At 46.5% G+C, this 15,048-nt stretch overlaps 1 protein-coding gene across 1 annotated transcript in view; it reads right to left on the bottom strand.

Moving 5' to 3' along the window:
* Positions 1–15,048, bottom strand: part of LOC122173448 (deleted in malignant brain tumors 1 protein-like) — a 492,944-nt gene that overhangs the window by 5,468 nt on the left and 472,428 nt on the right. Inside the window, exon 16 of the mRNA XM_065578734.1 lies at positions 5,196–5,501. Within this exon, the coding sequence (XP_065434806.1) occupies positions 5,196–5,501 (306 nt within the window). The remainder of the gene's footprint in view (positions 1–5,195; positions 5,502–15,048) is intronic.

Genomic DNA, 15,048 nt, shown 5'->3' with positions numbered 1-15,048 from the left:
GGTTACTGATTGGGAAAATAGTCTCTGTGTGTGCTTGTGGAATGGCTACTGAGGTTTGTAATCCCTTTATCCAGGCTTAAATGCCTGGAAGCCAGTGAATGGTGTCTGCACAAGCACTTAGCAGGTGGGTCATGAATGATTTAGGCAAGTTTGCCTTGAGGTAGTTTGGCCAATGGAAGAGCTGGGTTCATGGTGGTCAGGAACAGGTTATTGTTGGTAAATTCCCTTAGTTCCCTCTGATCTTTGCTCAGTAGGTGGCAACTTTCTTGGTTCACCTGGGTCCAGTGCAGGAGCTCCTAGTGTTAGATAGTTCCAGGCACTGGTGGTTCTGACTGGAGCTGTCCCCTGAAGTGTGGTGTCATCTCTGAGTCCAACGTGAGATTCCAGCTGATCAATTCACACCACACTAAGCAGGGGAAGGGGATGTTCTCTGTTGGTGAATATTGTGACTCCCTTGGGATGTGAATCTCAGTCTTTGCATGTGTCTCAGAATCAGTGAGTCCTACAGCAAGGTGGTAAGTTAGGAATTACTCACTGAGTTCAGACCCAGGTGCAGCCAGGAGAGACTGACAATGTTAAAAGACAACAGCAGAGTCAGTGCAGGGCACACCCACTGGCTGTGTCAGGTACAGTATGTACTAGTATGGCGACCTGACAGGTGCAGTGTGTGTGCACTGGATCCAAACAGCTCAAGGATCTTGGTAGCCAAATAACATTTCAAGGCTAAGAGTGAAATCCTGGCCCCACTGAAGGCAATGCTAAAACCTCCATTGACTTCAACAGAGCCAGGAGTTTGCCCTAAAACTGGACCAGGAGAATGCTTGTGTGCAGCTAGTGTAGTGCAGGGGTGTAACCACGGGTGGGCTGTGGCCCACCCAGTTCGCATCCAGGCCCACCCAATCAGGGCTGGAGCCCCCCAAATCCACAGGCTGGGACTCCCAACCCCAGCTCAGTGTCCGTCAGCCTGGCCCTGTCTCTCTCCTGCTGGTCTCTGACCCCAGCGCTAGCCCAGCGGGGGGTGTGCCTTGCGGGGGCAGATCTGGGCGGGGCTAGTGCTGGGGCTGGAAACTGGGGCAGCAGCTCCCAGTGCCGGCAGGAAAGGGATGCGGTTGGGCTGACGGATATTGAGCCAGGGTTAGGAAGGGTGGGTGGAGCTCGAGCCCCAGCGGGACCTCCCTTCACCGTAGGGTGACCAGATGTCCCGACTTTATAGGGACAGTCCTTATGTTTGACGCTTTTTCTTATATAGGAGCCTATTACCTCCCACCACCTGTCCAATTTTTCACATTTGCTATCTGGTTACTCTAGGCACGTCCCACAGCCTGTGTGCCCAGGGCAGCCTCAGCTTTGGGTGCCTGCTGAGCAGTAAAGGCCGGCTGGAAGGGGCAGAGGGAGGAAAGGCCCCCCTCCCATCTGCCCCCTCTCCAGGGCACTGGATCCCTCCTGCACCCCTCCCTGTGCCCCTCCCATCACTGCCCACCCCCCGAAAGCCGGGGCCCAACCAGATTTCCTGTCCTAGCTATGCCACTAGTGTAGTGTGAGAGTAGAGAGTAGATCTGGGTCTTTCTGAGGAGACTATAACTGGGTACCACTGCTCCTCAGGAAGGCCAGATGGGATCATGGCAGATGGAGCTCGTACGGAAGGGACCAGGTGTTTTTCCTTAGAAGGGATTCTCCTTCCAGCAACTGTAGGGAGAAATCAGCATCTTCATGTGCTGAGGAGTTCCCTCTGAGAACCAGGGTATGGGCTGGGTAGCTAGTTAGGAGAAGCTGGGCAGGGCTGCAAGGAATTCAGTTAGGAATGCAGGGAACAGCCTCCCTGAGAAGCAGGAGAACTCTGAGGTGATTTGCCCCCAAGGTACAAAGGTATCAGCTGTAAAGAGGAGAGTAGATGTCTGTTGAGAGAGCTGGGCAGGATCCTATAGCCTTACTCATGGTGTGTAACGGCACCAGTGACTCTGGGCTCTGTGGGTAGGGTAATCAGACAGCAAATGTGAAAAATCAGGACAGGGGGTGGGGGTAATAGGAGCCTATATAAGAAAAAGACCCAAAAATCAGAACTGTCCCTATAAATTCGGGACAACTGGTCACCCTATCTGTGGGAGACAGTCCTGGAAGCTACGATACATTATTAGGAAGAAGGTTGAAATCCAGGGCTTCTGTAGTAGGTTTTTCTGTAAGGACCCCAGTTCCAGCCAGTCAAGTACCCCTATGGAGACTCTGTACATAGAAGATGGGGCAGAGAAGATGGGGCAGAGAGGGGAGTTGCAACTTCATTTAGCAGGAGGAATCCCTTTAGTGAGGGGAGAAGCAGATGATCACAATGACTTCTTTGGGTCTTAAAACTCTGCGGCTCTATAGACCCAGAAGACAGGCTCCATTTAGCCACATGGGAACCAGATTGTCTGGCCACTAAAATTAAGTTTTCTAGTGAATTATTTTTCCCGCAGGGCCCTGGCCACTTTCAGTGCCCAGGATGGATAGATCTGGGTTGTGCAGCATCAGGCTGTTGCCTGTATGACTCCTGCCTCATTCGCTGTAGAAACTGGAAGGCCTGTAGAGAATGAGCAGGGGAGCGCAGGAAGAACTAGGATGATCTTGTTAAGAGCAGTGACCGTCGTTCAGTAGAGCTCAGTGCTGTTCCTGCCTCTGCTGCAGACTTCACAGGTGATGCTGAGCAGGTCTCTTAAGCCAGTTTTTATGGGGTCTGATTAGCAGAAGCACTGAGCACTCACAACTGCCGCTAGGGTCAAGACAAGATGTGACTGCTCAGATGTTCTGCAGTCAGGCAGTGTGGGTGGGGGGAACGAGCACAGGGCTGCAAGTCAAAACACTGAGTTTTATCCTGGCTCCGCTGCTGACTGATTGGGTGGCCTTGGGCAAGTCACTTCTCTTTTCTATCACAGTTTCACCATTTATAAATTGGAGCTAATAATACTTACCCACCTGCTTCCCTGGAGTTTGGTGAGGGTTTATTAATGTCTGGAGAATACTTTGAACACGCAAAGCTCTGCAGAAATGGTGAGTACTCTGAAGAGTCAGGCCCTGAGGGTCTCAGGTTGGTGCCCAATCACGATGCCCAATCCTAAATGATGTAGGAGCCTAAGGGCCATTTTCAGAAGTGACTTAGGCTACAAGAAGGTGAAGTCTCCAGGGTTCTTGGGCTCCTACGTTACTGGAGAAAATGGGATTGAAATCTCTAAATCACTTAGGCACTTTTGAAAATGTTATTCTTGGGTTTCTAAGTGCCTAAGTCACTTTTGAAATGGGCGTCATAAGAGTCTGCTATCTCCTGGGGGTTATGAAGACAAATTTGTTAATGTTTATGGTGCACTCTGATATTACGGTGACGAGCACCCTAGAAAAGCCCATGAAAAAATTAATAATTCTGTATTCAGTGCAGTGTTTGTACGGTATGTAGAGTGAATAAGGCCCTGGATCACATGTTGAATGATGAGGATAAAAAAAATATTCAACAGCTCCTCCATCCCCTGAGCACCATAGTCCCAGTGCACTCGAAGAGGTGGGAACTAGGGGTAGGTGAGAATAATAGGACATGTGCATGCAATTAGACGGTATCATAATGTATATGCACAAGGGAGGGTGGGGGGCTGAATTAACATTACACAGGTAACCTTAACAATGGTATTTTCTAATTCTTGTGCTTTTAAAAGGCTTTGACTAAATAAACTAAATAATACTGCTTAATTTTTTTAATAAAAGGTAAATATTAGAGCATGTCAACAACCCAAAATTTTTCCTGTGAAGTATTTTGAATGCAGTATTTCAATTTTTAAACAGATCTGAGATACTGGCATGTGGAAATAGAATGAGAATTTTTGCTTGGACTCTAACTAAAATGTTGAATCATTTCAACTTCTGGAAAATGAAACATTCAATTTTCCTTTCTAGTGTTTGGATTTACAGGTTTGCTACTTCCTCCCCCTTTCTATTTTTTCATCTTTTCTTCCACCGTAAAAAGTTAGAAAAAAGTAAGAAACCAGGGGAAAAAGTCTTTTTCAATTGGGAAGGTGTGAAAAAAGTAAAAAAAGCTAAGTGAGTGAAAGCACTACTTTCTCTGTGGTGTGCTACCAAAAATACCCTCAGGAACTCACGTGAGAGAAGGGAAATGGTGATTTTCAGCAGTTTATAATTCAGCTAAATCTAGGGTGACCAGACAGCAAGTGCAAAAAATCAGGATGGGGGTGGGGGGTAATATATAAGAAAAAGACCCCAAAATTGGGACTGTCTCTATAAAATCAGGACATCTGGTCACCCTAGCCAAACCTGGAAGGAATCTCCCTGCACTAGGAGAAGGCAGCTTCTGGCCCCAGCACTGACACCTTCCCAAATTGCAAAGGATGCAACAATCAAGGAAGGTGCGAGAGCTTCTCAAGAAGGTGCTGAGAATATTTTATAATAGAAAGTATGAAGCAACCTCCATATTGGGAGTCACTACCAGCTCCCCCTCTATTTACTATTGGAGAAGGCTGGGGACAATGAATTGGTGACATTTATGTAACCTGAAGGACAAAGTGCTGCCCCTGCTTCGCTGCCCTGCGTAAGGACAGAGTTGCTGATGTTTTTACTGGAGAATCCAGGGCTTCCCAGGTCACAACTATTCTTTTGTGATAATATTATTTACTTAGATTTTATCTTTAATACATTTACCACTATTATACGTGGTTTAGGATCTAGCTCCCCCTCCCCTTGCTGTGTCATAGAATCATAGAATATCAGGGTTGGAAGGGACCTCAGGAGGTCATCTAGTCCAACCCCCTGCTCAAAGCAGGACCAATGTCAGATCGAGTGAGAGAAAGTCGAAACCGATGTCGGAAAGTTGAAACAGGATGTTAATTTATAAACGTCGTTAGTGCCGTTCATCGGAACTCAAATGTCGTAAAGTGGAGAACTGCCTGTGTCCTAACCCTGCTCCTCAATCCTGTTTCGAGTCCAGTAGAACCTACAGGCCTCAGCTGAGATCTGGGTCCCATTGTGCTAAGTGCTCTACAGATAAGTAGTGAGAGGCTATCACTGCCCTGAAGACCTTGTGGTCTAAGGGTGGGAGGGGAAACAGAGGCACAGAAAAGTGACATGACAGGCCCAAGGCCACTCCACAGGTTGGCGATGCTCTGGGGTCAGTGTCACACACTGAGGAGCAGGTGTCCTTAATCCAGCATCTCTCCTGCACTTACCTGAGCAAATCACACTGGCATCATTGTCGTGTGAGCACTGAGAGGCCCCCAGAACGGTAACAGGGCAATACTTCAAATGGGGTTCAGTTCCTTTACAGTGAAATGTGTCTGTCCAGATAGAGCCAGTTCCCTTCCCAAAATACGCTTTTCCTGGAGCCGATACAGCAAACCCACAGTCGAGCTGATGACAGAGAACGTTGGCATCCGGTAAATCCCAGCGTGAATCACAGAGGGTTCCCCAGGCACCAAGAACCTGGATCTCCACCCTCCCTGTGCACGCTATGCTGCCGTTCACCAGCCGGAACCCTGGGGTATGCCCTGGGGAGAAGGGAGAAGGGGTTTAGAGAGGGAGCCTTGGAGCTATTTTATAGCAAATAGTTAAAGAAAGGAAAGTCAGGGGGCATTTGATCCCTTTCTCCTTATCTTGGCTTGTCTGGGGTTTTGATCCAACCCTATTAAACCCAGCTCCCTACACAGTGAGATCACTACATTGCTTCACCCTAGTCTAGAATACACATCATTGGGATTTTAAAGACATTGTGCTGAATTCTTACGTGAGCATATGACACCAACATCATTTGTGTGTGAGCATGTCTGATTTACTTGTGATATCCTGGGACAGGAGAAGAGGAGAGACTCAATCCCCACACATTGGAATTCTTCAGCCAAGGTCAACCTTTGTCCTTCTCCAAAGTGAGATCCTCCTGGGATAGATACAGCTATTCCACACTGTAATTCATTACAGATAATGGTAACTTTGAGATCAAAGTGTGCATCATAGACTGTGGTCCACGTGTTTCCACATTTTATCTGCACACGTCCTGAGCAGGCACTGTCTCCTCCAACCATCCGGGGCTTAATGTGAAGGCTGAAAATTATAAAGGGGGCTTTGGGAGTTGGGGTGCTCCACTGGTATAAAACTTTGCCTAAAACTCATTCTGCATCAGTGGCAAAGTGAAGGCAGCAATAGAAATAGAAAGTCAATATATTTTAAAAAAATTGAAAAGTGGGAATTAGAGCAAATCAATATACATTAGAAGTTATGATATGAAGAAAACTGATAAGGGAAGCTAAAGAATAAAAATAAAGAAAAAAAAGAATAAAGCAACTGAAGGCCAACAGGCCTATGTCTTACCTAAAGCTCAGCATTTCCCTCAAAACCTGGGCTGACTCAGTTTATACCAGGAACCCCTGTTTCTGGGGATTGTGTTTCAGTCTCCTTCCCTGTAGACCCTGCCTCACCCCCTCTGTTCATCAGGGCTCCCCTGTTAACAATTCCCAGGCTCTCTGTTTAAGATTTCCCACCTCAGGGGCCCATCCCAAGGGAGGGGGCTTGTGCTCAGCTTGGCCAGATGCCAAAGATCAAAAGCCCTGACACCTGTATTGTAAGTTAAGTACCAGTAACTGTGTTCTATGAAACCATTGTCTGCCGTCCTGGGACATGCTCTGGGACATGGTCAGACCGGGGTTGCCCTTTGAACCCAGGTAGGAAATGTGAAAATAGCAGTAAAAGGGGCTGAAGTACACATAATATTCACAGAAATACAGATATAGCCCATGTTCTATGCAAGGGTTATAGTGGACAAAGAACTTATCGTGAGCTCCCAGTGTTATGCTGCTGCAAAAATAGCTAAGGTGATCCTTGGATGTATAAACAGGGGAGCAATGAGTACAGGTGGCTGAAATGCAGGATTTCCAATGTACAGGAAATTTCACTATTTTAAAATTGCCTGTGAATTGGAAATCTGGCTAACAATTTTTTTTTGAAACTCCAGTCTATGGTGTATCCAACATTAAATTTGCTCCCAGGAACCCCAACAGATGTGGAGTGACACTGACATTCTTGTCAGTTTCACCACTGTTAACATCAGAACAAGCATGTCAATTTCTCACAGCCACTACTGGGGCTCTGGGGCAGCCTCATCATGTGGTCTGCCCTGGACTGGGGACCCCCGAGCTTCCAGACTCCTTGGCCAGCTGGCAGCCTAAATAGGCAAGTAGGCCAGTCCGGGACATTCTGCAAGGCAGGGCTGCCAAAGCCACAGATCCTGGGGCAGCAGAACCCATCCCAGGACTTCCAGTATCCCTGATGCAGACCTTGGAGCTGAGCCTTGCTTAGAGCTGGGGCTCCCAGGGCTTTCAGTTTCCTATCCCATGGCAGAGAGCCTGAAAGCATTGGCAGGGCTGCCCTGGAGGTACAGACCCTAGAAAGACCAGGGTCTCCAATTCTGGAGCAATCTGTATGGTGGGGCTGCCCCAGAGCTGCAGATCCTAGAAGACTGGGGTACCCAGCCCCCAGACAATCTGCATGGCAGGACTAACAGGAGCCACCAGGGAACCTGGCAGGGAACCAGGGACATTTCCACCAGACCCTGCTTGCGGTTTCGAGAAAGTTCGTTGAACCCGATTCACTTTCATGATAAATGTTGAGTTCAACAAACTGGCATTTTCCAATGAAACTCTGGTTTGCCAGATAATTTCCAACCAGCTCTAGTAGGGAGGTGATTTTTCCTCTGTGTACAGCACTGGGGAGACAGATACTGCATCTGCTTTTAGTGTCCACATTGTAAGAAGGATATTAAAAAATTGGATAGGGCGCAGAGAAGATCCACAATAATGATTCCAGGGATTGAAAATGTGCCCTGCAGTGAGAGATTTAAGGAGGTTAATCTGTTTAGTTTATCAGAAAGATGACCTAGACATGTCTTGATTGCAGTGTATAAGTACCTTTGCATGGACAAAACACTGCATACTAAAGGCTTTCTTAATCTAGTGAGGAAAGGCATAACAAGAATCAATGGATGGAAGTTAAAGCCAGATAAATTCCTATTAGAGATAAGGCATACATTTTTCACAGTAATAGTGATGAAACATTGGAACAAGCTACCAAGGGAAGCAGAAGATTCTCCACCTCCTGAAGTGTTCAGAACAAAATTGGATGCCTTTCTGGAAGATAGGCTTTAGCCAAACACAAGTTTATATGAAGCACAGGAATAATTGGTTTAAATTCTATAGCCTTTGTTACCCAGGAGGTCAGACTAGATCTAAAGCTCCCTTCTGGCCCTAAAATCTATACAGCTATGAATCAAAAAGAAAGTTAAAGTTTGCAAAGTGAAGCACTGAAACATTCAGAATGCCAGACTTGTACTTGTCTGTGAAACCTTAATTAGCCCCTTTTGTCACTGTGCTTGCAAGTTCATTGTCCAGAACATGAACCTGGCAAAAACATGGTTGGTGTTACAAAAAATCATGAGAAGTGCTAGGCATTGGCACGTGCATAAACACATTACAGAAGGGTAATACCAGAACACCCTGATACAGGGTTATGGTGCAAACACACTCCCCAAAGATGATGAAAGGAAAACAATGACCCTCATAAGGACACACTGACCCCTCCTAAAGGTAAGGTCAGGATGACAGGGTGATGGATAGAGATGTTTTGATCAAACCAACATGGACATGGTAAAGAGTGGTAACTAGTCACGTCAGAGGGGCAATGTGTAACTTGTTTGTATAAAAGACAGGTCACAGAGGGGGTGTCTTTTTCTGACCTCGGGGGGGGGAGGGAGTGCAAAGTCTCGCCACTCACTGAGACGAGTCCATTATACGGGGCATAGAGGTGCCAGTATAACTGTAGACATTGATCCGGGGAGCTAGTACCGTGCTTTGTCAGCAATAAACCTGAACGAGCACCTTCACCACTGAACCGCATCTGTAGTCTTCTTGGGCAGTTTGATCGAGACCTCCTGGTTAAGCTATCTGCGCAGAGCTCGTGCAACACACACAGAGAAAACACGCACAGCCAACAACTGACAACGCCTGGGAGGTAGGGAAGTGTAATTATCTCCAGTTTACACATGGGGAACCAAAGCCCAGAGACACTATGGTCAAAATTATCAAAAGTGTCCACTGATTTTGGGTGCCCAACTTGAGATACCCACATCCTGGCTTTTGAGAGTACTTAGGCTTGTGCACCACAGCTCCCACTGACTTCAGTTTACAGCAGCGCGTGCTCAGCACTTCTGCAAATCAGACGTGCATAGTCTCAAGGGTGCCACCCATAAAATGAGGAACACACAATTAATGACCACCTGTGAAACATTTGGTTTCAGTGACTTGCCAAGTATCACATAGGAACTCTGTGGCAGAAGCAAGGATAGAATCCAGTTCCCCAGGGCAGCATTCAGCTGCCTTAACAAGAGACTCTCCTTTCTCTTTCTGCAATCCCCTGCCTCACACACAACACACTTTATAGTTTCTGCAACAAATGAGGCAGGGGACCTACAGACACCTGCCTCCTTCACTCCACAGCCCTGATTCAGAGCACTGTCTATTCTGTGGAGAAAATAGCATGATATCATGTAATAAAGGCTATATCTTAATGCATACGTACAAGTGGGCCAAAATAGAGTTGCAAAGACAACTTTAATTCTGCCATTTCCTTATTTTTTACAGCTCAACTTTGCAAACTTAATGTTCCTTAAAAGAAACATTTTGTGCATAATTTCCTAGGTTTTTAAAAAAGCAAACTGAAAAAACAGAAATTCCAAGATGCGGAATCATATTGACACCCACATGGATCGTCAGCAGGGTTGGAACCTTTAGATCCGCCACACAAACCTCTGCCACTTGAGCTAATAGAGTAACTGACAGCAGTAGTAGGTTGTCATCCTCTTTGTGGACCAGCAGTAGAGGGGGATCAGAAGATTTTTTTGGAGGGTTTGACAAATATTTGCTGACAGCAGGGGAATGGCAAAACACAGGGATACTGGGTTCCATTCCAGGCTCTGGAGATATGTGTTCTCTAGTGGTCACAGACCCCTCTTCCCCTGTTCCCCCAAGCCTAACCCCTTCTACCACGTCCCCTCCAACCTGTCCCAGTCCTGTCTCTTCCCCATCCCTTGGTCTGTGTCCAAGTCCCATTCTTCTTGTCTACCAGTTCCAGTCTCCACTCCTCAAGCTTCTCATCCCCAGTCCCAGTCTCCTGGACAAGCCAGTCCTGGACTTCACCTCTGGCTTCCCCAGCCAAGTCCCAGTTTCCCCACTGTTCTCTGTGCTGCCCCTCCCCTCTGGGGTCCTCATCTGATCTGTTTCTCACTCTTACCCTTGCCTTGGGTTGTCCTGTCTGCCCCAAGCCCCAGTTTCTCTCCATGGATGCCTCATCCAGTCTCAGGGTTTCTCTTTACACACACTTAGCTTGTGTCAAACTGGGGTGTAAATTTACCTTGAACTAGCCTGCTGCACATTGAGTGTCTGTGTGGAGCCTGCTGCTGCGCACTAACATTTCCCTAGTGCTTGGAAATGGGGTAGATCAAAGCACACAAGGGAACTGTTAGGGCTTCTCTTCACTACCACACTAAATCAGTGCCACTGTATCGATGCAGCGGCGCCGATTTAGCGCGTCTGGTGAAGATGCATTACGTTGATGGGAGAGTGCTCTCCTGTCGACATAATTAGTCCACCTCACCGAGAGGCAGAAGCTATGCTGCCCGCTGACATAGTGTGATGCAGACACTGCTTTAAGTCGAAGCAAGTTACATTGATCTGGGGCAGGGGTGTTTTCACACCACTGAGCGATGTAACTTACATCAACGTAAGCAGTAGTATAGACAAGGCCTCAGTGCGCAGCCACACCATCCACATGGGCACTTGGTGCATGGCAGGCCAGTGCAGGGTAGATTTACACCCCAGCTTGCCACACACTAAATGTGAACATAGATCTGCTCTCAGTCTCCTCCACCCAACCCTGGCTGCTTATTCCAGTCTCATCGCTCAGTTATTCGTAGACTCCCCTGACACCATGGTTCCTGATCTGATCTGTTTTTCCTCACCCACCACCAGTTCCTCCCCACTGGTTCCCTGTCCCAGACTCCTCACCCAGTCAGTCCCAGTCCCCCTAGCTCCCATTCTCCTTGCTCAGCAAGTCACAGTCTCTCCCCACCCACACCCTGTCCTAATCTCCCTGCCTAGCCAGTTCTAGTCTCTTTCCCCCTCCTCCCAGTCCCAGTCTACTTGCCCAGCCAGTCCCCATCTCCTGTTTTCACTTCCAGTCCCAGTTTCTCTCCATCCACCAGCCTCCAGCTCAGAATATTCCCCCTGCATTCTTATCCTCATCTACTTTCCCCTCTCACCTCGGTCTGCATTCAATTAAGGTGGCTTCATCCCCACACTGCCTGGACCCAATAGGTGGAAACAGTCTCCCTCATCTGGCTTCCTAGACCACGGGATGCTATTCGAGGAAGGACTGCTAGGCAGAGATGGCGTTCACCTTTCGAGGAGAGGAAAGACCCTATTTGGACACAGACTGGCTAACCTAGTGAGGAGGGCTTTAAACTAGGTTCGACGGGGACAGGTGAGCAAAGCCCACAGGTAAGTGGGGAACATGGAGACCGGGGAGATGGGTCGGAAACGAGAGGGAGTGTGGGCTATATTGGCAGAGAGAAAGGAGGGTCAGGACAAAACTGGGAGGAAAGATCAAACCAGTATCTTAGATGCCTATATACAAATGCGAGAAGTATGGGGAATAAGCAGGAAGAACTGGAAGTGCTAATAAATAAATACAACTATGACATTGTTGGCATCACTGAAACTTGGTGGGATAATACACATGATTGGAATGTTGGTGTGGATGGGTACAGCTTGCTCAGGAAGGATAGACAGGGGAAAAAGGGAGGAGGTGTTGCCTTATATATTAAAAATGTACACACTTGGACTGAGGTAGAGATGGACATAGGAGACGGAAGTGTTGAGAGTCTCTGGGTTAGGCTAAAAGGGGCAAAAAACAAGGGAGATATCATGCTAGGAGTCTACTACAGGCCACCTAACCAGGGGGAAGAGGTGGATGAGGCTTTTTTCAAGCAACTAACAAAATCATCCAAAGCCCAAGATTTGGTGGTGATGGGGGACTTCAACTATCCGGATATATGTTGGGAAAATAACACAGCGGGGCACAGACTATCCAACAAATTCTTGGACTGCATTGGAGACAACTTTTTATTTCAGAAGGTTGAAAAAGCTACTAGGGGGGAAGCTGTTCTAGACTTGATTTTAACAAATAGGGAGGAACTCGTTGAGAATTTGAAAGTAGAAGGCAGCCTGGGTGAAAGTGATCATGAAATCATAGAGTTTGCAATTCTAAGGAAGGGTAGAAGGGAGAACAGCAAAATAGAGACAATGGATTTCAGGAAGGCAGATTTTGGTAAGCTCAGAGAGCTGATAGGTAAGGTCCCATGGTAATGAAGACTGAGGGGAAAAACAACTGAGGAGAGTTGGCAGTTTTTCAAAGGGACACTATTAAGGGCCCAAAAGCAAGCTATTCCGCTGGTTAGGAAAGATAGAAAATGTGGCAAAAGACCACCTTGGCTTAACCACGAGATCTTGCACGATCTAAAAAATAAAAAGGAGTCATATAAAAAATGGAAACTAGGACAGATTACAAAGGATGAATATAGGCAAACAACACAGGAATGCAGGGGCAAGATTAAAAAGGCAAAGGCACAAAATGAGCTCAAACTAGCTACAGGAATAAAGGGAAACAAGAAGACTTTTTATCAATACATTAGAAGCAAGAGGAAGACCAAAGACAGGGTAGGCCCACTGCTTAGTGAAGAGAGAGAAACAGTAACAGGAAACTTGGAAATGGAAGAGATGCTTAATGATTTCTTTGTTTCGGTCTTCACCGAGAAGTCTGAAGGAATGCCTAACATAGTGAATACTAATGGGAAGGGGGTAGGTTTAGCGGATAAAATAAAAAAAGAACAAGTTAAAAATCACTTAGAAAAGTTAGATGCCTGCAAGTCACCCGGGCCTGATGAAATGCATCCTAGAATACTCAAGGAGCTAATAAAGGAGGTATCTGAGCCTCTAGCTATTATCTTTGGAAAGTCATGGGAGACGGGAGAGATTCCAGAAGACTGGAAAAGGGCAAATATAGTGCCCATCTATAAAAAGGGAAATAAAAACAACCCAGGAAACTACAGACCAGTTAGTTTAACTTCTGTGCCAGGGAAGATAATGGAGCAAGTAATTAAGGAAATCATCTGCAAACACTTGGAAGGTGGTAAGGTGATAGGGAACAGCCAGCATGGATTTGTGAAGAACAAATCATGTCAAACCAATCTGATAGCTTTCTTTGATAGGATAACGAGCCTTGTGGATAAGGGTGAAGCTGTGGATGTGGTATACCTAGACTTTAGTAAGGCATTTGATACAGTCTCGCATGATATTCTTATCGATAAACTAGGCAAATACAATTTAGATGGGGCTACTATAAGGTGGGTGCATAACTGGCTGGATAACCGCACTCAGAGAGTTGTTATTAATGGTTCCCAATCCTGCTGGAAAGGCGTAACGAGTGGGGTACCGCAGGGGTCTGTTTTGGGACCGGCTCGGTTCAATATCTGCATCAACGACTTAGATATTGGCATAGAAAGTACGCTTATTAACTTTGCGGATGATACCAAACTGGGAGGGATTGCAACTGCTTTGGAGGACAGGGTCATAATTCAAAATGATCTGGACAATTGGAGAAATGGTCTGAGTTAAACAGGATGAAGTTTAACAAAGACAAATGCAAAGTGCTCCACTTAGGAAGGAAAAATCAGTTTCACACATACAGAATGGGAAGAGACTGTCTAGGAAGGAGTACGGGAGAAAGGGATCTAGGGGTTATAGTGGACCACAAGCTAAATATGAGTCAACAGTGTGATGCTGTTGCAAAAAAAGCAAACATGATCCTGGGATGTATTAACAGGTGTGTTGTGAGCAAGACACGAGAAGTCATTCTTCCGCTCTACTCTGCTCTGGTTAGGCCTCAGCTGGAGTATTGTGTCCAGTTCTGGGCGCCGCATTTTAAAAAAGATGTGGAGAAATTGGAAAGGGTCCAGAGAAGAGCAACAAGAATGATTAAAGGTCTTGAGAACATGACCTATGAAGGAAGGCTGAAAGAATTGGGTTTGTTTAGTTTGGAAAAGAGAAGACTGAGAGGGGACATGATAGCAGTTTTCAGGTATCTAAAAGGGTGTCATAAGGAGGAGGGAGAAAACTTGTTCACCTTAGCCTCTAAGGATAGAACCAGAAGCAATGGGTTTAAACTGCAGCAAGGGAGGTCTAGGTTGGACATTAGGAAAAAGTTCCTAACTGTCAGGGTGGTTAAACACTGGAATAAATTGCCTAGGGAGGTTGTGGAATCTCCATCTCTGGAGATATTTAAGAGTAGGTTAGATAAATGTCTATCAGGGATGGTCTAGACAGTATTTGGTCCTGCCATGCGGGCAGGGGACTGGACTCGATGACCTCTCGAGGTCCCTTCCAGTCCTAGAATCTATGAATCTATGAATCTCAGTTCTAGTGCCTGGTGCCACTCTGGCCCATAGCAGCCAGGAGCTTAATTTTAGCATAATTTTATTGGTTACACAACTTGCCATTGCTGCAACCCCTCTTTGGGGACTGTCACCTTTCTGTCATGAAGGAGCTCGTGTGCGCCAATGATCCTCAGAGCTAGGCTGTTGGGAGCTTCACTTTTCTTCAAATTTGGTATAGTGAGAAGGTTACGGAAGACTTGAGAAATGCCAACATTGTTACAATCTTTAAAAAAGGAGATAAGTTGCAGTGTGGAAATTATCGTGGCATTGCCTTGCTACCTACAAGGTAAAATTCTGGCCCATATCCTCTTAAACCAATAACTTCCCCTTGCTGAGGAAATATTGCCAGAATCTCAGTGCAGTTTTAGACCATCCCGCAGGACAACCAACATGATCTTCGTTGCCCACCAAATCCAGGAAAAATCTCGGGAGGAAAATCAGGACCTGTACATGGCCTTCATCGATTTGACAAAGGCCTTCAACTCTGTCAA

Source organism: Chrysemys picta, unplaced genomic scaffold (assembly GCF_011386835.1).
Source record: "Chrysemys picta bellii isolate R12L10 unplaced genomic scaffold, ASM1138683v2 scaf1, whole genome shotgun sequence".
NCBI lineage: Eukaryota > Metazoa > Chordata > Testudines > Emydidae > Chrysemys > Chrysemys picta.
The sequence above is the reverse complement of the archived record's forward strand: the minus strand, read 5'-3'. Positions and strand labels throughout refer to the sequence as shown.